The 24,172-nt window shown below is 39.7% G+C and overlaps 2 protein-coding genes across 13 annotated transcripts in view; one reads left to right on the top strand and one right to left on the bottom strand.

Moving 5' to 3' along the window:
• NQO1 (NAD(P)H quinone dehydrogenase 1) overlaps nucleotides 1–12,758 on the top strand; it is a 33,389-nt gene extending 20,631 nt beyond the window's left edge. For both annotated transcript variants that reach the window (XR_011384060.1, XR_011384057.1), the window contains one exon: nucleotides 154–12,758. The gene's annotated coding sequence lies outside the window, so the exon portion shown is untranslated. The remainder of the gene's footprint in view (nucleotides 1–153) is intronic.
• The window catches only part of NFAT5 (nuclear factor of activated T cells 5), a 155,857-nt gene continuing 132,560 nt past the window's right edge, over nucleotides 876–24,172 (bottom strand). For 6 of the 11 annotated variants that reach the window (XM_070062631.1, XM_070062630.1, XM_008257549.4 and 3 more), the window contains 5 exons: nucleotides 21,415–21,498; nucleotides 13,696–13,844; nucleotides 10,228–12,733; nucleotides 9,373–9,616; nucleotides 876–8,631 (listed from right to left, as the gene is read on the bottom strand). In XM_070062631.1, coding sequence (XP_069918732.1) covers nucleotides 9,381–9,616; nucleotides 10,228–12,733; nucleotides 13,696–13,844; nucleotides 21,415–21,498 — 2,975 coding nt within the window. In that variant the 3' untranslated portion in view covers nucleotides 876–8,631; nucleotides 9,373–9,380. The remainder of the gene's footprint in view (nucleotides 8,632–9,372; nucleotides 9,617–10,227; nucleotides 12,734–13,695; nucleotides 13,845–21,414; nucleotides 21,499–24,172) is intronic. The other 5 variants (XM_070062634.1, XM_070062635.1, XM_070062633.1 and 2 more) reach the window with 1 other exon arrangement.

Below are 24,172 nucleotides of genomic sequence, written 5' to 3'. Positions count from 1 at the left end.
CATCTCTTTTTTTTTTTTTTTTTTTAAAGATTTATTTATTTGAAAGGCAGAATTACAGAGAGGCCGGGGGCGGAGAGGAAGAGAGGTGGTCTGTCCTCTGGTTGCAAATGGCTGCAATGGCCAGAGCTGCACCAATCTGAAGCCAGGAGCCAGGAGCTTCTTTCAGGTCTTCCACGCAGGTGCAGAGGCCCAAGGACTTGGGCCATCTTATACTGCTCTCCCAAGCCATAGCAGAGAGCTGGATAGGAAGTGGAGCAGCCAGGACTCAAACTGGCACCCATATGGGATGCTGGCACTACTGGCAGCAGCTTTACCCACTATGTCACAGTACCAGCCCTGTCATATCTCTTAAGCTTTAGTTTTATGCACATAGTGATACATTCTCTATTAGTATCTATTTAATATTATACTTTAATATGACTCACTTCCCCTACATGGTCTGGTAGGGGAACACATTTTTTTCTAGTTTCACTAAAATACATGTTTGAAAATGTGTAGTATGTTTACCTATATAACCCCTAAAATTGCTCTGAGAGCCACTAGTGGTTATGTACTCTGCTACACATTTATATATGTGGGGTAACCATCAAAAGAGATTGGGAGATTTTTCATCAAAAGCATCTCCATGTGTATATGTTAAACAAAGAACATTTAAACTAAGTAAAACAGTAAAACAAATTGTGTCACACTGAGTCATTTGTGTTCTGCCAGGCAAATTAGTAGGTATGAAATGACTTCAAAATTTTTTGTATTTCATGTTTATTTCCTAATGATTTTATAATTTCAGCCTCATAATCGTGTTGCTCAAAACTAATATGCATGCACATGCATTTATTCACAGGGTTTGAGGAAAAAAGACAACTACCCACGCAAAATGAAAACTTTCAATGTTTTATTTTTGACTGCAGCTGTTTACAGAAATATAGTTGCGAGTATACAAATGTTCCAATAGAAGCAAAATATCTTTTTAATATTTAACAAGTTATCACAGATAGCTAAAAACATAGATGCAAATGAAATTCCCCCAGAGAACAAACTGAAAATACCTGGCATCAGTGCTCTGAAATCCCAACTATGAAAGCCACAGACACACAAATGTAACCTTTTCGTCATCGCAGGACAATGGAAGAAGGCAGGTCAGTGGTTGATCAGTGTGCTCAAATAAAATTAAATAAAAATTTTAAATTGGCAGAATGATAGCTAAACCACTTGAAAACTGTTTAATGAAATATCTGTAGTATACTTAGAAGTCTAAGTGAAACAAGTGAGTGAAACTTGCAAGTGTCAAAGCGGCAGCTACTTGGAGCTTATCGAAGAAGTAAGGGAACAAGGTGAGCAGATACATTCATTAGATCAAAAGTGAGCTCAAGTAGACTGGAATCAGTCTGTAACTACTACGGTCACAATCACTTCAGTGCAGGATAGTTCTTTAATAGACAAAAAATCTGATTCCAAACCCATTCTCAAAAATGTCTGGCATCCTGTGTGTGTGTCTGTGTGTTGTCCTGAGGTTTATTAGCTAAAATAATAATAAGCAATCCTAAAAAATATTTTAAACCAGGCAAATGACTTCTGGAGAGAGACAGACAGAGACAGAGACGGGGGAGGGATGGATACGAGAGTGCACGTGAACACACGAGTGAGCAAGCAGGGACGGTCTGGTTACTCGTGGAATTCTTAAAGGAGGTATTCCAAGTTGGAGTCAAATAGAATTATGGCAGAATGCTTTGAGTATAGGAATATATTATGCAGTGAATGAGGGAAAGGGAGAGGGATTAAGGAAGGAGGAGGAATGTAATCAGAGTATCTCTCAACAGTTTGCCTGTGTATCTGCCAGCACCAAAGTTTGTGAAGTTTGCAGAGTAAGCCACGTATATTTCCACTGCCAGGATTAAGGAAAGATGACAGTGGTGATTTTAACAAAGTGACTATACATTTATTTTTATTCTGAAAAGTGTCTTTTTCTTTCATGAGTTAACTGATGATGTATAAACATTAGGAGGAAGATTAGAACAGTTAGGGAGGTACCAGTTTACACAAGGAGGTAAAAGCGAATGAGTAAGTCTTTATTTTGTGGTTATCTATGTACCAGGAAAAATGCCCAAATTATATATTATCTTACCTAATATTTATTTTAGTAAATAACTCAAGTCTAAAGCATAAGCCCTAAGGACAGATACATCTCTACTGCCTCAGTTCTTATAAAAACAAGCTACTTTTAAAGAAGTTTTACCTCTTAAAAAAAGAAAAGAAGGTGTCGTGTCAACCTGGCCAGCCATCTTGCTAACTATCTCAGATACACATATAAATACAAGGAATGACAATTTCGTTCTGAGAATTGGTCCAGGCAGAGCAAAACTGTGGTCTGCTGGCAAAGTAAGAGGCAATGAAAAGAAAGCTTGTATTGTAGAGCCCACAATATGCCCATTTTAGGGATGACAGGGAACATTAGCACCCATCAATTATATTCGCTAATTAAATGTTACAATAATTAAAAGAAATATAGAACATTGCACATATATACTTAATCAGTTAATGTAAACTTTTTAGTTAAATGGCAGAAAAATGCCAAACAACGCTGAGTTATCAATAACTAGATTAATTGTATATCTCCTTCTTAGGCAACACTGATACTAAATTGTAACTGCTAATAAATGGTTAAAGATAGCTGAAAGCTGAGCCTATGTAGTGAATAGTGTGTGCATGTGTATCAGTGGGAAGAGAGACTTTCCAGTTCCCACTAGATGAGTGCATATTGGTGGTTCTCAGATTTAGTGTGCATCAGTGTCACCTGGAGGGCTTGCTAAACCAGACTGCTGGGCCCCACTCCAGAGTTCCTGACTCAGAATGTCGGGGATAGGGCCCAAGAATGTGCATTTCTAACTAGTTCCCAGATGATGCTGATGCTAGCTGATGGGCTGAGGACTGCATTTTCAGAAACACTAGCTTACACAAACTCATACACAGAAAATTACATAATGTTCTTATAGACCTGACACAAAATATATAGGAAGAGAGCTGGTTTTAATGAACTCTCAAACATATACATTAGTACATCGACTATTTCAATGTTTCTAAGATTATCTGTCAAAATGTAATAATTTTCCTTGTTCAACTGCATTCAAAGGCTTAACTCCTACTATTTAGTCCTTTAAGAAATAGCCACATAACGTTCATACCAAATCAGCTACCTAAAATAAAGAGACACAGTATTCTGAATGGTTAATTAAGATGTAGTCATTAAGAAGGTCATCACTATACTGCATTCTCAGTTTCTCTGGAATGATTAAAGTGCATAATATCAATATGGTATTAAGAATGTGGCATAAGATGTGCAGTCTTCAGTGTCACCAACAATCACAGAAATACTTGCGTGACTAAAGCAGCTCTCTCCCCAAGGTACTACTACCCCGACCTCTCTCCAAGCGCCACCATGTGGTAAGGAGCCAGAGTAGAAGCAAAAGGAGCAAAAACAAGAGAAGCCTACTCAGTCTCACTGTATCTGGTCAACTTAGGTCTGGAGAGACTCCGACATAACCTCATTTCCTCTGATGCTATTTTCCTAGCTAGGCAATCAACTGAGGCTCTGATAGGCAAGATCCTTTTGGTTAAAAAATTTGACACTACCAGGCCTCATCTAAACTATGTTATAGTAATTTCTTTTAATCCATTTAATTTTACTTTATACCAAAAAAGATCCTTTAAACACCTCCTTCCAGAAATTTAACTACAACCATTGTGTGCAAGGAGTCTCACAGACAATAAAATATTCCTTAGTATCCAAATTAGACCTATTATTAGCTGGCTGAGAGGAAGGATAAACATATAGAAAGTCTAATTCTGTACCCTCTCACTTACCTGCCTCCAGAGGAACGTCTGGCAGTGCTTCTTTTCTGTTATTCTGAAGATAAAGGAATTTATGAAGTATTCTATGGTGACCAAGAAATGGAAAAAAGAATGGCTAAGCGGAAAAAAGAATGTTCAAATGGAAAAAGTGATGGCTGAGATCTGTTAAAATGAGCTGCTTATGTTTTTAATAACAGTGAAAAATGAAATTATAAGGGGGTACTATCATAGTAAAAAGGCACTTTTCCCAAAAACAATCTATATTTAAAATATTAATTTAAAAAATTTCCTGAAAAAGTGGAGTACAGTCAGAGTTTTATTAATAAATGAGGCTAGAATGGCATGAAAATAAATAGGGATTAAAGAAATAATCAAAGCACTAGGACAATTCACAAACTTCATAAATATAATGCTGATATTTACTCTATTATGAAGATCTCTACAATTTACCTGTAGTGACACAAACAGGCAGAATAGAAAAACCTCTTCTTAATATGTTATGAGATTGTACTAATCCACACACTAAGATATATATATGCTTGAGTTCATTTTCTGTTCCATCTGTTGACCTGCATGGTCTCCCGTGTTCACTGACATTGAACCCTTCCATATAATCAGAAGCATTCAGATGCAAGATGGCTGACATGGTTAGGGATGAAACCTGTGGTCAGGATGTGAGTAAAGCTAATCAATCTCACGTAAATGTCAGTTTTAAAAATCTATTAAGAAACAGACATCAGAACAGAAATTTTCAATGGAAAAGTAAAAAACTTTTAGGTTACCTCTAGTAAATATTTATAACCAGGTTGAATTTGAGACTTTAATTATCAAATCATTTTATTCTGGTCCTTCCTTATTTGATGATGAAACTAACAGATTCCACTTTTCCAAAATAATACTATTTATAATGGCTTAAAAGGTCAAAAGGAATTTTATTTTACTTCTGGAGGGGCACAGAGAGCTTCTTCCCATTTCCTTGGATATTATTTTTTCTAGGTAGAGTAGCTAAGGTTCTGAGGGGCAAGAAATACACTATAATGAAATTCTGAAGTATAGCACATATGATATTATTCCCCCAAAAAAGCAAGGAGGGATGGAAAGATGGAAGAATGCATGAAAAGAAGGAAAGAAGGGAAAGAGGGAAGTAGGGAGGAAGGGAAGCATGGAAGGAAAATCCCTTACTAATATTTCTATAATAAATGAAGCCCTTTAAAAACCTGTCTAGGGAGAATGAGTAAAACAGATTCATGTTAGCTTAGTAACAACATGAGACTCTGATCACAAAGATGATAAGCTCAGAAGCAAACTATACTTTCTAATTATCTTCCTCCTATGTAGATGTGGAGTATATAATGGAATGACAAAAGGAGTAACACGCACACACACACACAGATAAGCTCCAAGGATTTATGTGAATTGTTGAAAGCAAGAAGAATCGAATGTAATATAAAGAAACAAAATGTGGTTCACAGTTTATTTAGGTCCTTCTGCCATAAATAAATTTAATAGAAATTGTTTCCAAGGCCTTTGTTGATGCACAGTCTCTCCCATATGTAGCTATAACTTGTAACAATAACTGGGAAATTGCATTAGCACAAGTATCAACCACTGAGCTAACTCTTCAATAAGACAAATACTCTTTGTAACCAAATCATGTATTCAGAATGTTGTACTTAACATTGACCTTTAGGGGTAAGAATCATTTAACAATGTAAAAAAAATCATTTTGAATAAGAATATGGTAGTATAGCACAGCCCTTGTATAAATAACCACAAAATTTATGAGAATAAAAATTGGGTTTTCTGCCTCCATCCAATTGAATCACTATAGTTCAGGTATATGTTCTGTTCTACACTTAGATATTATAAAACAAAAAATTGGTCCCAGTGACTTGGCATTGCCAATCCACATTTTAGACTGATAAATCTCTTGCTAAACCACAGAACACAAATCAGCACACAAGCCAGCCTTCTTGCCACCACTTCCTCCCATAGTGCGGTAGCAACAAACATTCTAATTGGAACTTGGTGAATGAACAGACTTCTTGAGTCTCTTATGTAATCTCAGAAAAAAATTCAGAAGTAAATGTAGCTTTTTATTCCTGCTTTTAAAAATACCTGCTTGGTTTGCTTTCTCTGGTATTACAGTCAACCCCTTAGGGTTAGTGTTTTACATCTGAAAGCTGAAGTACTGGATTGTGTGGCTGATCCTTTTCATAACCTGAACTATAATTTTCCCCAATAGGGGCCAGGGGAGAGAAGATATATTGAGGAAAATATTTTTGGGTCAGAGAATTTATAAAGTAGCTCTGAATCTTACAAGATGGAGAAATGTTATTAAAATTACAAACATTTTTTAGTGTCCTTATAAATAAAAGGCATAGAATACAGAAAGCCAATTAATAAGAACAATAAGAACAATAATAAAATATTAAATATATAGTGAGCAAAGACTGAATGGCTCATTCTTGTGAAATACCACTTGACACAACTGCCTTGATAGGTTTCGTTATTCTTTAGTTTGCTGAGTGGAAGACCCAGCAACACAGCAAGCTGCCTTTAGCCCACTAATGACATCCAGGAACTACCTGATGGAACGGCCACAGATGAACAGGTCATTTGTTTCAAAAGTTACTTAAATACTCAATAAAGACATAACAAACCCCCCCTCACTGTTATCAGACGCCACGTTGTGGTAGAACATCAGACAAACTCACAAATTTACCACAAAAATGTGTGGCAAAAAAAGAATAGTTTATATATATGTATATATATAAATTTCTATATTTATGCCAATGTACTCACTCAGTACAAATAGCAAAATAGTATACCATTTCCTAAATACAAAATATAGCTTTCCAAAAAAATGAAACACACATTAGATATAAACCATCCAAAACTTGAACGATTGAAAACTGTATTCAAAATTAAATGACCCATAGTAGGTCTCTTTCTGATAAGTTCCCTTCATATCGGCAAGAAGCCTGTACTACTGAAAACGTAATTCAATGCCTCTCAATCAGAGAGAGAAAGAAAGAAAGGGTTGGGATGGAGGGAAGAATATATTAGAAGAGAAGAAAACAAATTAGAAGACAAGCACATTCAAAGAACAAAGGAAGACCATCACACAAAAGGGGAAAAATCTGGCTGTATAAACAAAACCAACACCACACAATTCAACACAATTCAGCTTAAATGCACAGGGTAGGAAAAAATAGAAACTAAACAGAAAAGTAGCCTTCATTCACAATTAACAGGCTATTTTTGTTTACTGCACTAAAAAAATAAATGAGACAGACAAGGATACCAAAACATTACATCAACACATAGAAGCCACACACATACGTTGGCCTTACACTGCACTGACAGCTTTCCACATGCCAAAAGGAAAATGGAACGTAAGCACAGGTCCAGACACAGGTGAGAGTGACAAGCAGGCATCCCGTGGGTAGCAACACCCAAAACTGTATAACTAATGCTACAACTGCAAGTTCTGGAGTGTGTTATTTTGCTCTTTACAGATGTAACGGGAGTGGATTTTTCATTTTAAGTCAGTGATATGACCCTGGAAAGCCTAAGGCTGTGGGAACCATCAGGTAAGTGACCACTTCAAACTGTAAAGCACTGAGGTGACAAGTGAATCACACTCACTGCAGCTCAGGGAAAAGAGATGTTTCAAGAAATTTCAGCTTGCCTTTTTTAAAATTGAAATTAATGTCATTTTTTATCACAGGGAAAAATTTGAAGACTTCAGAACAGCACCGTTCATGGGAAAATAGTGCATTGTTTCTCAGGAATCAACTCCCCATAATTCCTAGAAGAGTGCTCCTTGCCCTGTGCTGCAGGACTGAGGTCACCCTCAATCAAAGTAGCCTTTTCCTTTCAGTTGCTACAGGGTCATAAAGCCAGTAGAATATTAATACTTGCCTAACATAAGTGAAAAAGAGGTGGGAAATAATTTAGATGCATATAAAAAGGGAATACCAGCCCAAGACTGGGGAAGAAAACAGACTCAAATTACTCTGTCAGTTTACACTACTGTAGGAGGATACAGGAACATAATTTACCATATATTATCCCCTTCATTTCTATAGAGAAAGATAATTATTTTTCTATGCACAGTTATGGCTAGACCTCTTAGTAGTAGATACACAGAGAACTAACAACTCTCTGAAAAATAATATCAATAGCATTCCAGCTGTTTCCAGTTTTGTATGTCATCTGTCTTTGTGTTAAATTAAGTCCTTTTATCCATATAGAGTTTTTAGTACAGCTTATTCATCAGAATGGTACCCCCTTTTTCATTTTGGCCACTAGCTGTGCTTTTTATATTGAAAAACATCACAGCCTTAGTTATTATTGAACTTTACTTTTTCAAAAGCCATTACTTAACTAAATAATGCAAGAAAGAAAATAACCAGGAACAAAAGTAAACATGACAAATACTATTTTCTAATAGCAATAATAACTGAGTGTGGTTGGTTGGTCCAGCCTTGAACTTACACTGTACTTTTAAAGAAATTATGCCAAGGAAAATATTAACAGTTAATTCTGTCAGCTGGCAACTCAAATAGTTTCTCAGTCATCACTGTTATTAGGAATACATAACATTGGTGGCTAGTCACTGCAACAGGCAGCAAAGGTGTGCTCTTTTGCAGAGTAAAATCTATCCATTTACTCAAATACAGTTTTTCTAATTTTGTTTTTAAAATAACAGTTCAATGATCCTCGTGGAAACACAAGATCTCAGGACATCGTGGAATCAGGATTTTCTTCATGAAATCTCTAAAAAAAAAAAAGAAAAGAAAAAGTTTACTATAACTTACTAGGGAGGGAAATCATTTACAAAGTGCCTGTCACCTTAAATAAGCCCAAAGTATATTATTCAGTACTATAAGTCAAACTATCATTTTTACTTTTTATCATAAGCAGACTTTTCTGACTCAAAGTCATTTCTTAAAGAAAGGCAAAATGAGGCACAACCATCTCTCATGTATAGCACAAAGGAAACACTTTGTACATTCTTCAGATTTCTGTCATTCCAAGGCAAAGAAGTTTAGAGCCAGAGGAATGCCCAAATATTAAGAATATCATCATAGGTTATCATTAATAGTAACTTATTCAGAGCAAAAATTACCAACTTGTGAGCAAGCAATAGTTTAAAATAAAAGAGTCAAGGGCTGGTGCCGCGGCTCACTAGGCTAATCCTCTGCCTTGCGGCGCCGGCACACCAGGTTCTAGTCCCGGTCGGGGCACCGGATTCTGTCCCGGTTGCCCCTCTTCCAGGCAAGGTCTCTGCTGTGGCCCGGGAGTGCAGCGCCGGCCGCAGTGGCCATTGGAGGGTGAACCAACGGCAAAGGAAGACCTTTCTCTCTCTCTCTCTCTCTCTCACTGTCCACTCTGCCTGTTCAAAATAAATAAATAAATAAAATAAAAGAGTCAAAGCAGTGCTATTTCTTAACTCCAGTCTGTTTAGGAGAAAATTTATTGATGATTTTCAAGAAGAAGCCACAATGTAATACTTACATATCCAGTTAAAAGGAGCCAGTCAAGTTGTTCCCTTGGTTTTGCAATGAAACAAGCAAATCAATCTTTTCGATGTTCTGGTTGGTATTTAGAGAGGATGCCAGGGGAGAATTCTCTGGCATTTGCTGAGAAAGAAGTGTTGTCACAGGTGACTGGCCCTCATTTTGTGGCTGGCCTGGCTGACTTATGGCCATCAACTGATCTGGCAATGTAGCTGGTCCAGAGGTTAAAAGCTGACTACAGTCTGCAGAGACATTGAAAATAGAAGCTATCTGATTAGTTAAGATTCATGGGAAGATTATTTATTAGTTGCTGGGGGCAATTCATTAGTGTGTTTACCCAGTTTTTTACTAAAAGTCAGGCACCTGACAATCCAAGGAAAAGCTTTTCATAGAATGATACTGGAATTCATCTTAGGTTTGCTGTTAGTAGTATAAATATACAGCCTGCTTAGGTATCATCATAAATCTTATATAACTTCTTTATTGCATAAACATTAAAGATGGGTATAAATCTCCTTAGAAACTACTTACTTTAATTAGCTGAAATAATATTTGTCATTTTTACTTCATTTTTCTTTCAAATTTATAGCTTAAACTGGCAAACACATACCCATCTATATACATTAGCATATCTAATCCTTCCAATATCTTTGTCAAGTATGTAAAATTATCAACATTTTAGATGTGGAAATTCAGTCCCATAAATGTCAAATACTTTGTCCAAGAGCTCACAGTATATAAGCAGTACAGTTCTAACTAAAATCCATGGTAAGACCACCTTATTTTGCTTCCTTCTATAATAACAATCTGAACTTTTCAAGTAAGTCATGAGAAATTAGAAAGAGTTTCTTACTATTTTGAATGCCAAACAAGAACATTCCTGAAGTCTGCTGAGATGAACCAGGAGAATTCTGGAGTTGGTTCATTGTGCCTCCTGCAGTGTTGTGAAATAAAGAAGCCTGTGGCTGAGGTGAAGATGTGGCTCCTTGGATTCCAGGCAAGTTGCTCTGAGAGGAATAAAGAGGAGACTGTTGCATGTCCTGTTGGTTTATACTGGTCTGCAGTGCAGACATGGATGCAGGAGACAAGAAGAGTGTTACTTGCTGCTCTTGAGAACTAGGTGACCCTTGTACCAGCTGAATCTGAGGAGAGCTGTGGAACAAAGGGGTCTGTGATGATTCAGACTGGCTAGGACCTGGGTTCTGAAGTGAGGAAACTGTGGGCTGATTTTGGAATTGCATTGGCTGCTGTTCTTGGTTCATTGGAGCCATGTTACTTTGTTGGTGAAAAATTGATTGGTTCTGTTGTTCCTGGCTGGCCATTGGATTTTGGTTTGGGTTGAATATCATGTTTGGTGGTGGCTGCTTCTGAGATGCCATTGCAGCCATAGTGTTCTGATTACCGAACAACATGCTCGGCGGCGGCTGCTGCTGCGGCTGCTGCTGCTGTTGCTGCTGCTGCTGCTGCTGCTGCTGCTCCTGGGATGGAGAGTTACTCTGCATGGCAACCATTGAATGCTGCGACTGGAACATTGCTCCTTGTTGGTTTTGGGGCATTGGATTAGGTGGAAGGGAGCCCAGAGATACTTGTGGCTGAAATAAACCTTGCTGGGAAGGTTGTGTCTGTTCCTGTGAAAGCATGGGGGTCTGGATGTGTGTTATTGGAGCCTGCTGTTGGAAAGCAGCTTGCTGTTCGGTGTTTGAGGTTGACTGAAGAGGAGAAATTGAGTTCTGTGCTGCAAAAAAGGAAATCTGTTCTTCTTGGGCTACTGCGTTAGTTTGAAGATTATTCATAGAACCTTGGGAAAGAAAGATGTTGGGTGACTGCTGGTCCTGAGCAACTGAAGAGCCCTGTAACACAGTGATGGTACTTTGAGAGTGAAACATTGAAGACTGCATTGGTTCAGAAGAAGTTGTAGAAGTCTGACTATGGACAATGGGATTTGGACTGTGAAAAATAGAGCCTTGAGTTTCCTGGGAGAGGTTCTGAGGGTCGGCAATAGGGTTCTGAGGATGAAAAAGCGGAGCCTGTGAATGAGAAGACTGCTGCAAAAAGTTCCCAGATTGAAGTGACATCATCTCGTTACTTTGCTGAAATAAACCATTACTTTGTTGCTGGGCACCACTATTCTGAACACTCATTATACTTTTTGTAGATGAAAAAAGGTTGACTTGAGATGGATTGTCCCCACCGTGTTGCATTTGGACCATGGTCTGAAAGACACTGCTCTGAATTTGTTTTGCTTGTGCTCCAGGTTCTTCGCCATCTCCTGAACTTGATGTCTGAAACATGGAGGTGCCAGGGGCTGCCACCTGCTGTGTGGTCGTGGTGGAAGTTTCATTTCCAGAAACTGCAGGAGGAGATGAAAACAATTCACACTGCATTTGCATGTCCTCACTGGAAGACAATGCACTCATCATGTGAGAGGGCTGCTGGTAAACTGGCGACTGCTGGAGGTTCCCATTTGCCGACGCAGTTGAAGGGAATAGCTCCGACTGAATCTGGGCAGCTGCTTGGCAGATACTCTGTTGCATCTCCATCACCATGGCAGCTGATGATTCCATCACTTGCTGCTGCTGTTGCTGCTGCTGTTGACTTGATAATGCGTTTTCAGACTGGGAATGAACACTTTCAGCTCTTCCAGGTATTAAATTATCTGGTCTGGTATGGACTGCTGGCTCCGTTGAGGAAAACATTCCAGGGCTTACGCTGTTCTGAATTTGACTGACTTGTTGAAAAATGTCTGCACTAAGCTGTTCTTGAACATTCTCATTACCATCTGGAGCAGAAAATAAAACTGAAGATAACTGTTGTTGTGCCTCTAAAACTTGTTGGACCAAGTCAACGCTTCCACTGCTGCCATTAGCACTACTGCCTGTAAAACTTCCTGCTTGTAACTGCTGAATGGTATTCTGTAGCTGACTCACACTATTTGGTGATGGAAAAATATTTGATGACATCTGTTGCTGCAAAGTCTGTGCTTGTTCTTGTAGTGGCGACTGCTGCTGTTGCTGGGACGCCTCAGTCAGCTGTGACAAATTGACCACTGTGCCGTCTGACTGTAATACTTCTCTAGACTGACTTTCTCTTGTCTGGAACTGTGTGGCCTGCTGCAGTAAAGCCTCACTGTTGGGCAGCTGACTAGAGGCAGAAACCGCTGGAAAAGTACCAGCCTGTGAGATGTCCTGTGTTTGGATAGTTGTCAGGGTCTCTGTGTTGTATGCCTTGGGCTGGATCTGCTGCTGCTTTTCATTCTCAGATGGTAAGTGGGAAGATGATGGAGACGAAAATGACCCATTTCCTGCTATATTAGAGATATTTTCTAAAGTTTGCTGAGTTGATCCAACTGTCTTTGTCGTCTAAAAAATAAAAATTTCCAAGTAATATCTATGTATGCATATATATATTTATAAAACATTAAATAAAATCATGATACTTCAGAAATTATTATTATTCTAAAAATACATGTAGGATGAATTTCCCATCCTACATTATCATTTAGAAAACAAGTATAAGACTATAATTCTATATAACATGATATATGATTATCATCAGGATATATAGATATAAGATTTATTTATTTATTTGAAAGGCAGACTGAGAGAAAGAGAGAGACTGAGAGTCCATTCTTGTTTTATTCCCAAACACCTGCAATATCCAAAACTGAGCCAGGCCAAAGCCAGGAGCTGCAGCTCCAATCATCTACTATTTTCCAGGCAATCAGCAGGGAGCTGGACTGGAAGTAGAGGAGCTGAGACTTGAACTAGCACTCTAATTTGAGATGTAGGCGTCCAAAGCAGTGCTTAACTTACTGTGTCACAATGTCCTCTCTAGGACATATTTTTTAAAGCGTGACACACAAAGAGAGTCAATTAAAGAAGTAGAGAAATAATTAGTTATTTATATGCTTAGGCAAATTAAGGGTAAAAACGATACATTATTTCTAAGGTTCATGAATAACAGACATCAAAATAACTGATTTTCCAGATCAACAGTAGCATTATTAGGAGAAAAAGGGAGGAGGAATTATGGGGAAAGACTAGGGAAGACACAGAAAAATGTTTCTACTCTGAAAATGTTAAAATTTTCATTTATATTCCATATCCTAACATACTAATTCTTCTCTTCTCAAAATATATGTTGAAAGTTACTTTTGTAGGCAATTTTCCTTATGTAATAAAGCATTTACTCTGAAAAGTAAAATTCATTAAGAACCTAAGAATATCCAAAGCCAGACAAATGTGAAATAAATAGGAAAAGTAAAATACAGCAATTTTTACATATAAGTTAAAGATCTGGGATATCAGTCAATGTAACGCACCTTAAAAATAGGAGAAGATCTTTTTTCTGACGTTATTTCCATTGGAGTAACATCTTCACTCTTAATCATACTACTTGGTATCAGTGGAGTGATCAGGGCATTAGGAAGAATATTTACCTTGTCTAAGTTACATCCGGTTGTTTTCATTGCTGCACACACAAAAATACAAAAAAAGTTTAAAATCACAAACATAATCAACTATTTCCTCTATAACGTATTAACTATAAGTCATGATTTGAATGTATTTTTTGATGCTATGATATGAGACACAAAGCTAGTGTTAACAAAGTATACTGGGCTCGAGGACTCCTGTAGGCTTCAGTAATTCAATTATCAAACTGGATCTTCTAAGAGCTTTCCAGGCCGGCGCCATGGCTCACTAGGCTAATCCTCTGCCTGTGGCGCTGACACACCGGGTTCTAGTTCCAGTCGGGGCGCCGGATTCTGTCCCAGTTGCCCCTCTTCCAGGACAGCTCTCTGCTGTGGCCCGGGAGTGCAGTGGAGGATAGCCCAAGTTCTTGGGCCCTGCACCCGCATGGGAGACCAGGAGAAGCACCTGGCTCCCGGCTTCGGATCAGTGCGGTACACCGGCTGCGGCGGCCATTGGAGGGTGAACTGACAGCAAAATAAAGACCTTTCTCTCTGTCTCTCTCACTGTCCACTCTGCCTGTCAAAAAACAAACAAACAAACAAAAAAAACAACAACAAAAAAACCACCTTTCCAAATACCTTGAACTACACCAACATAACATGGTCAGGATCTATGAGGGTATTTCAAAAGTTTGTGGAAAATGGACTTAAAAGATAAGCTATTTTGGTGCAAACATTTTTGAAATCCACACACACAAGGCATTTTCCAAATTCATAGACAATATGTGTTATGAAAAACTATGCATGGATTTCCAAGGTTTTTTTTTTTCCATGTAAAAATAAACTTATTTAAGTCAATTTGTCTAAAAACTTTTTGAAATCTCCTTTTATAGGATACAACCTGGAAATCTCCAGGAGTTCAGAGCTACTCAATTACAACTGTTAAACTCTCCTCTTAGCAGATGGTTGCCTGGCAATATAAAGTTTCAAGATTTTATCTACTTTTCTGCTTTGATTCCTTTTCTTTCTTTTTAAAATCTACTTGAGTCTGCCACTGGCACTTAGTGAAATCTACTGCTGTGGCTAATGACAGTTCTAAGAATTAAGCCAAATCCTGACCTAAAATTTTACCACTACTTTGAGAAGCTGCGGAGAGACATACAGATTCCCCAGAAACCACAGCTGTTAAATCTTGTATTTGATACTGACAAATACTGGCTACAAAGAGGACTTTTTTTTTTTTTTTAAGATTTGTTTTATTTATTTGCAAGGCAGAGTTACAGAGAAAGGGGCCCAAGCAGTTGGGTCTCCTTCTGCTACTTTCCTAGGTGCATTAGCAGGGAAATGGCTCGGAGTGGAGCAACCTGGACTTGAACTGGTGTCCACAGGGGATACTGGCACTGCAGATGGCAGCTGAATCCACTACGTCATAGCATCGGCCCTACAGAGATGACTTTAAATGGCATATAGTCCATGAGTTGAATGGCTACCTTTGTAGATATTTTGATTTAAAAATATTTTAAACTTCCCAATCTTACTTCAACTTGCTTCATAGCCAACTGATTATATAGAGGGAGAGAAAAGTGCTCCCTTAACTTTTAACGTGCTGTATTTTATTCTTTCACCTAAGTAATTTGAGAAATGGATCATTTACTCATGAATACTTTGGATCTATTTTCACCAAGATTTAACCAATACTGATACAATTCAATCCATAATCCAATCTTGACTGAGACATTCAAAAACAGTCCAGGACTATTGCACAGGACTTGGAAAGACCATCAGTGATATTTCCCAGTTGATCCTGTAAAACTCAACTGTTATTTTGCTTTTGAATTCTACTAGAATGTGAGCTCTATAAAAGCAGAGAGTTTGTTATTGCCTAGTATATAGTTAGGTACTCAACAAATACTTGTGGGATGAAGAAAAGAATGAATTAATTTTACTTTAGCTTTATCATAGTCAATTTGGTTTGTTGTGGATTGTCTGGGTATTCCCAGAGTGCCATGTTGTGTGTGTGTGTGTATGTGTGCACATAATCTGTATAAAATTTATTTGAAAGGCAGAGTTGAGAGAGAGAGAGAGAGGCATAGAGAGAGGTCTCACATCTGCTCATCTGCTGGTTCACTCCCCAAATGGTCCCAACAGAGCGAGCTTGGCCAGGCTGAAGCCAAGAGTCAGGAGTTTCTTCCAGGTCTCCCACATGGGTAGCAGGGCCCAAGAACTTGAGCCATCCTCCAATGCTTTCCCAGACACATTAGAAGGGAGCTGGACTGGAAGTGCAGCAGTAGGGCCTCGAACTGGTGGCCCAAATGGGATGCCAGTCTCTATTTTTTAATAATATAGGGGGGAGGACAGGAGTTTGGTGCAGCCATTAAGGCATCACTCTAGGGGCCAGTGCTGTGGCATCACAGATAGGGCTGCTGCTTGCAGTGTCAGCATCCCATATGGGCACCGGTTCAAGTCCCGGCTGCTCCATTTCTGATCCAGCTCTCTGCTGTGGCCTGGGAAAGTAGTAAAGATGGCCCAAATCCTTGGGCCCCTGCACCCATGTGGGAAGACTTGGAGGAAGCTCCTGACTCCTGACTTCGGATTGGTGCAGCTCTGGCCGTTGCAGTCAACTGGGGAGTGAACCAGCGGATGGAAGACCTCCCTCCCTCCCTCCCTCCCTCTCCCCCAACCCCTGCCACTTGGTTCAAGGGCTGACTTTGCTTCTGATTCCAGCTTCATGCACACCCTGGGAAAGAGCAGCTAATGGTTCAAAGCACCTGGGTCTCTCCCAGGCACAGGGGAGATCTGCACTGAGTTCTGGGAGAGTACCTTCAGTCTCTTCCTGGTCTCCCATGTGGGTGCAGGGGCCCAAGGACTTGGGCCATCTTCTACTGCTTTCCCAGGCCTTAGCAGAGAGCTGGATCAGAAGTGGAGCGGCCAGGTCTTGAACTGGCGCCCATATGGGATGCCAGCGCTTTAGGCCAGGGCGTTAACCCGCTGTGCCACAGTGCCAGACCCTTGTTGGAGTAATTTTATGGCAGCTTCTTTAAAGTTGTGTCAGATATTTCTCAGTTATTCATCTTAGTGTTGACATCAGTTCCTTTTTTTTTTCCATTCAAATTGTGAGTGCTCTGGTTGTTATTATGGTAAGTGAATTTTTATTGTTTGTTGGCCATTTTGAGTATTACATTAGGAGACTCCTGATTCTGTTTAAATCTACTTTAGCAGATGGCTACCCTGTTTAATCTGTGTGGGTTTTGGTCTACTTATGTATACTGTAGTTTTCAGTAACAATTTAGTTTCTTGAACCCTATTCTGGTCTGCTTCACTGTTGTGCATCTTCTTGAGCTCTAGCTGGATTCCTGCTGCTGGTGGCTTAGCTAATGGAATGTGCTTCCCTGCCCAGCCTGGTGTCATTAGGTGGGGTTGATGTACAAGACGGAAAGTATTTCTCCCTGGTATATTCTCTGGTACCCTGGTGCCAGCTAGTTTCCCATTCTATCATCAATACTCTTTGTATGGGTAGGACACAAGCCACATGGGCTGCCTTCTGCCACTGGATGGGAGGCCAAGGTTTAAGTTTAGGCTGCTCCCTGCCACCGGGTAAAGGGTTGGGAGACTGCTGGCCTCGTCATCTTTTGTTACTGAGTGGAAGGCTGGGAAATGCCTGGCCTACCTTTCCTTTGGCTCCTGGGTAGAGCTAGGAGTTTCTGGGTCTGGGTCTCTGTCTCTTCCCCTCTCTGGAGGAAGGATAAGGAAATACTGGGTTTGCTGGCACTGCCAGTGCTGGGAGAGGATCTATTTGCTGTTAGTTGGTGTGTGCTGGTAAATGGCACAGCCCCCTGAGTTCTGCTTCTGCCATTCCTGCAGACAGATCAACTTGATGCATCTGGCATATGTATTGGCTCTCCTGGGTTTCAGTGAGGGCAAATCAAGTCTGCTGCTTCTGGCAGCTATGGGGTATGGGGTAGATTGGCTCTCCTAGGTCCTGTTGTTGTTGCTGTAGCTATGGGAAAGGGGGTGGGTTGGCCCTAAAACTCCAATGGTTAGCCAGCTGCTGCCGATAGACATGGGTCATCTCACAAGTCTCTGCTGGGCTCTTCTCTTCTGAATCTTTTAGCCAAAGACAGCAGAGTTTTATTGTTCATTTACTGATTTATGTTTTGTTCGTGCCTGTTGGCAGTTCTGGGTTACAAATCTGTCTGGTACCCAATTCAGGATAAATGGGACTTAAAAACAACAATAGCAACAACCAGAAAACACTGTGGTTGGTGTCTTTCTTCAAGTTCTGAGGTTTCTAGCCAGCTGAAGTTTTTCTCTTCGTATTTAAAAGTCCTTTTTATGATTTTTAATTGTTTCCAAGATATTTAATAGTATTTTGAGGAGAGGAACAAAAGAAAGTCTAAATTATTATGTCCCAAAAGTCACACATGTATTTTAACAGGCCTTTAAACAATATTAAATGGCTTCAGAGAAATCTCTCTTTCCTTGCTGTAACTTTGCTTTTCAAATAAAAAAAAATATGAATCATAAAAAAATTAGATATTTAGGGGAATACCAGCATCCCATATAAAGTGCCACTTCACGTTCTGGTTCAGATCCTGCTAATGTGCCTGGGAAAGCAACAGAAGGTGGTCTGAGTACTTGGGTTCTTGCCACCCATTTGGAGACCCAGATGGCCTGGCCCACTCCTGGCTGTTATGACCACTTTGGGAGTAAACCAATGATGGAAGATATCTCCCTTTCTCTCCTTTTCTCCTCTCTGCCCCCTGTAATTCTGCCTTCCAAATAATAAATAAATCTTTAAAAAATTAATAGGGGCCGGTGCTGTGGCACAGTAGGTTAATCCTCCGCCTGCAGCGCCAGCATCCCATATGGGTGCTGGTTCTAGCAGCTGGGGCTGCTCCTCTTCCAATCCAGCTCTCTGCTATGTCCTGGGAAAGCAGAAGATGGCCTAAGTCCTTGGGCCCCTACTCCTGCATGGGAGACTGGAAAGAAGCACCTGGCTCCTGGCTTCAAATCAGTGTAGCTCTGGCTGTTGCGGCCATTTGGGGAATGAACCAACTTAAGGAAGACTTTTCTCTCTGTCTTTCCCTCTCACTGTCTGTAACTCTACCTCTCAATTAAATAAATAATTAAAAAAATAAATAAAAATATTGTTACTTAAAATGGCAAAAGAAAAGCTGAAACTAAGATAGTTTAGGATTCAATTTTGTATCTTTATAAAATTAGTATCATACTTTCATTTGATATTGTAATTATCAAAATAAGGTTTGAATTATGAAAAACAATTAATATGTACATGCCAGTCTGCTTTTTATCCATATTTTAGGCTAGTAAGATTTTAACCAAAGGACTATAATTAAACATACCCTTTAAACCTTCAATTCATAAACTCATATGAGAAATTTCATATTGGATTAGAATATATTCTACCCAGTACAACCATCACCAAGGGATTGTCAGAGAAAAGCAGATGAAGGATAGATCACAAACATCCCTGACTTTCTCTAAAAATTAATTAATCATGGTATTATTCATATAATTAACAATTTGAATGATTTTTGTATTTATACTGAAGCATTTTTTAAAATGCTTTTTTATGAACCTAGCTAAGCAACCTTGGCAAATTATTTAACCTCTCTGGAGCTTTGGCTTCCTCATCCATGAAATGAGAATCACTTAAGTTACTTACCTTAGAGAATGTGGAAGATTAAATAAGAATGCCTGTAAAGAGCTTGGCATATTGCTTTGCACTTACATGCTAAATAAATGTTACCTACGGCTATCTACTAACTTGTGAATTTTCCTTCAGCTGAATCTGATTATCTTGGCAGGTAATTTAGTAGTCTATAATTCCTCACTAATCTACTCTGGAAAGTATTCATAGTCAGAAATTATAATGGCAAGTTGTACTGAGTGTGTGTGAGTGTGTGTGTGTGTGTGTGTGTGTGTGAATGCTGCTTTTTACTACTGGCCAAATTTTCACTGTATTTGATTAAATTTACTAAATGGGCATTTAAGATTTTTATTTAACTCATGAGTTTAAGCATAGAAAAATATAAGTGTAAGTCAGAATTATAGGTCCATGTCATTACACAACTGGCATCTTCATGTATAGTCGTAAAAGTACCATAATGATACATCACAGTTGTATTTGAAATCTGTTAAGAGGTCGTGCTTAATTGGTGGTTCAGATATCTGCATTCCACACCAGAGGGCCTGAGTTTGATACCCACCTACAGTTCCTGACTTGCTTTCTGCTAATGAAGAACCTGGGAGGTAGCGGTGATGGTTCAAATAATTGGATTCCTGCTACCCATGAAGGAGACCTGGGTTGAATGCTCAGTCAACATGGGCATTTGGGGAGTAAACCAGCAGAGGAGAGCTCTCTATTTCTAATCTCCTTATCAAAGAAAGAGAAAGGAAGAAGGAAGGAAGAAATGAAGGGAGGGAAGGAGGGAAGAGAAGAGAAAAAAAAAGAGAAAAAAGAAAAGCCAAAGCCAAAGCCAAAATTTGGAGTGGGCATTTGGCACAGCAATTAGGATGCCCCATCCCATAATGGAGTGTTCCTGGATTCAAGTCCCCACTCCTCAAGTCCCAGCTTCATGGTAATGCACACCTGGGAGGTAGCAGGAGATATCTCAAGTACTTGGGTTCATGCCACCCACATGGGAGACCTGGAATGAGTTCCAGGCTCCTGGCTTTGGCCTGGAGCTGCTGCAGGCATTTGGGGAGTGAGTCAGTGGATAGAAGATGTCTCAGTTTCTTTTTCTCTCCCTTTCAAATATAATACATTTTTTAAAATTTGCTAAGGAACTAATTTGCTGTACCACACTGTAACATATTGAAGATACACTTTATTTTCACTGTCTCTTGAGATTGGCAAGGGAGTAAAGACATCAGGAAGAACAATTAAAGAACCTAGTACAACTTTTTCAGATGTGTATAGTTCATATTTCAGATTTCAGTATCAATGTCAAATGCTAAGCTTTGGGAGAAGAAGCTTGATAGATGTTATTCTACATTTTTGTACTTTATGCATACTTTTAAGAATTTTAACAATGGGGAATTAAAAAACAAAAAAACTTTTGCCGTGTGTCTTTTAAAAAATCAAGTTTATATGCTGACTGAAATAAATTATCAACTTGGAAATCAAGTCTCTGTATTTAGTAAAGATACACAAATATTTACTTTGCAATATGGAAGACACTCTGCTAAGTGTTCCAAATACATGAGAAAAGAAAATACTAAAGCTTGCTAGAGAAAATGGATAGGGTCAAATAATTATAATTTTTTGAAACACAGAGTTACAGAGAGGGAGAGACAGAGAGAAATCTTCCATTCACTACTTCACTTTCGAAATGGCCACAATGCCCAGGGCTGGGCTAGACCAAAGTCAGGAGCCAGCAGTCGGGAGATTCCTCCAGTCCTCCCACGTGGCTGCAGGCATACAAGGACTTGTGCCAATCTGTGCTGCTTTCCCAGGCACATTGGCAGGGAGCTGGATTGGAAGTGGAGCAGCTGGAAATTAAAGTGGCACCCATGTGGGATGCTGGCATTACAGGCAGTGGCTTTACCCACTATGCCACAGTGCCAGCCCCTCATTATAATTTTTGAGAAGAATCAGCTTAGTACCTTTCATGGCCTCTTCAAAAGAGCAAGGTCTTGCTGGACTGGATATTTCCTTCTTCACATTTACATTCAAAGCACCAGCTGCTGCTGTGGAAAAAAAAAAGTTAACGAATCGATTTAAATTTATTCATCCTATCAAATTATGTACCCTAAAAGTAATTACTTGGAATATTTTCTCAAAAATCATCATTAAATTATCTATGTAGCAGGAATTCTATGTTGAGATGAGTTTTTGTAAATAGCAGTCTACCCTCTACATTTCATCAATTTCTAAGTAGGCAGACCATATGATCACTTACCAAAATAAAGCAAAACTAATTTCAAAAAATCCTTTCAGTAACAGTACTCGTAAGATGAGGAGAAGACTGACACCAAAATAGCACACATTTAAAACTTATCCAATATACTTGAACCATAGTAAGAAAAAAAATTACTGTTTTCTTATATCAATTATTTATTTAAAAATACTCATTCAGGGGTAAATTTAACCTAGCCAATTAAGACACTTGTGTCTCATGTTAGAATACTTGTGTTCTGGGGCTGGCACTGTGGCATAGCGGGTTAAAGCCCTGGCCTGAAGTGCCAGAATCCCACATGGGTGCTGGTTCTAGTCCCAGCTGCTCATCTTTCAATCCAGCTCTCTGCTGTAGCCTGGGATAGCAGTAGAAGATAGCCCAAGTCCTTGGGCCGCTGCACCTGTGTGGGAGACCTGGACGAAGCTTCTGGCTCCTGGCTTCAGATCAGCACAGCTCCGGATGTTACATGGGCCATCTGGGGAGTGAACCAGCAGATGGAAGACCTCCCTCTCTGTCTCTACCTCTCTATATAACTCTGTCTAAAAAAGAATACCTGGGTTCAATACCTGGCTACCGACTAATGCAGACCCTGGGAAGCAAGGGTGATGACTCGAGTGACTGGGTTCCTGCAACTAATGTGGGAGGCTTGGACTGAATTCCTGGCTCCTAGCTTCAACCTGGCAGCTGCTGTAGTCATTTGGGGAATAGGTACTCTCTCTATCTCTTTTTCTCTACCTCTTGGATAAATAAACCAAAATAAGAATAAATGATTCAGAAGCATTAGCCAATGTTTACGCTAAATTAAAGTAACTGATGAAGATATTGAATCTATAATACTATGGAATATATTGAAAAAATAATCTTCGCCAGTATTAATAGAGTACTTCTAGACTCTCAATATCATTATATCTACTATGGGGGCTGGCGCTGTGGCGCAGTGCAGGCCAGGGGACCTGCAGCGCTGGCATCCCATATGGGTGCTGTGTTGAGACCCAGCTGCTCCACTCCGATGCAGCTCTCTGCTAAGGCCTGGGAAAGCAGTAGAAGATGGCCCAAAGACTTGGGCCTCTGCACCCTCATGGGAGACCTGGAAGAAGCTCCTGGTTCCTTGCTTCAGATTGGCACAGCTCTGGCCGCTGCAGCCAATTGGTTTACCCCCTCAATGGCTGTTGTGGATCCAAAGCCAGGACCCAGGTGCTTCTCCTGGTCTCCCACGGGCCATCCTCCACTGCACTCCTGGGCCACAGCACAGAGCTGGACTGGAAGAAGAGGAACAACCAGGACAGAATCCGGCACCCTGACTGGGACTAGAACCTGGTGTGCCAGTGCCGCAGGCGGAGGATTAGCCTAGTGAGCCGCTACACCGGCCCTGATTTAAAATATTTAAAACACTTATTCATCACCAGTCTTTGATACTTTTGATTTTTATAATTTATCACTCCAGGATTATGTCTTCCTTATATCAAAATGTACTTTATAAACCAGCCAAACTAAACTATCAGCAACTTGCTAAAGTTGTCACTTTTGCCCTTTTGTATATAAATAAAGAAATTCAATACATGGTCATTTTCACTAAGGAATAACCTGTAAGAGTGCCAGAGAGTCTGACAAACAGCATTCCTGGCTTTTCTTTAATTATTTTTAGAACAAAAGATAGAAATCATTTTTTAGGGTTTATGTTTTCTGTTTTTGTTTTTTTTTTTTTTAGATTTATTTTATTAGTATTTATTTGAAAGGCAGAGTTAAAGAGAGAGGGAAAGAGAAAGATATCCTCCATCTGCTGGTTCATTCCCTAAATGATCACAATGGCCAGGGCTGTGCTATGCCAAAGCCAGGAGCCTGGAGCTTCTTCCAGGTCTCCCACATGAGTGCAGGGAGCCAAGCACTTGGGCAATCCTGTTCTGCTTTCCTAGGCTGGATCAGAAGAGAAGCAGCTGGGTCTAGAAATGGCATCCATATGGGATATGGGCATTGCAAACAGTAGCTTTACCTACTACACCACAATGCCAGCCCCAGAAACCATTTTCTTAATGGGGGGGCAGTATTTGATGTCTTCTTAAGAAATAATGCTGGGGCTGGCACTGTGGCATAGTGGGTAAAGCCGCCACCTGCAGTGCCAGTATCCCATATGGGTGCTGGTTCAAGTCCTGGCTGCTCCACTTCTGATCTAGCACTCTGCTGTAGCCTGGGAAAGCAGCAGAAGATGGCCCAAGTCCTTGGACCCCTGTACCCATGTGGGAGGCCTAGAGGAAGCTCCTGGCTCCTGGCTTCGGATAGGCGCAGCTCCGGCTGTTGTGGATGGAAGACCTCTCTCTCTCTCTCTCTCTCTGCCTCTGCCTCTGCCTCTCTGACTCTGCCTTTCAAATAAATAAAAATAAATCTTTTAAAAAAAAAAGAAAGATAGACATAATGTCATCTCTGAAAGAAGCTAGTATCAATTCATCTTAGTGAGCAACTTATTCCTT

The sequence above is a fragment of the Oryctolagus cuniculus genome, chromosome 18, assembly GCF_964237555.1.
Source record: "Oryctolagus cuniculus chromosome 18, mOryCun1.1, whole genome shotgun sequence".
Lineage (NCBI taxonomy): Eukaryota > Metazoa > Chordata > Mammalia > Lagomorpha > Leporidae > Oryctolagus > Oryctolagus cuniculus.
Note: the sequence above shows the minus strand (reverse complement) of the source record. Positions and strands in the feature narration are given on the sequence as shown.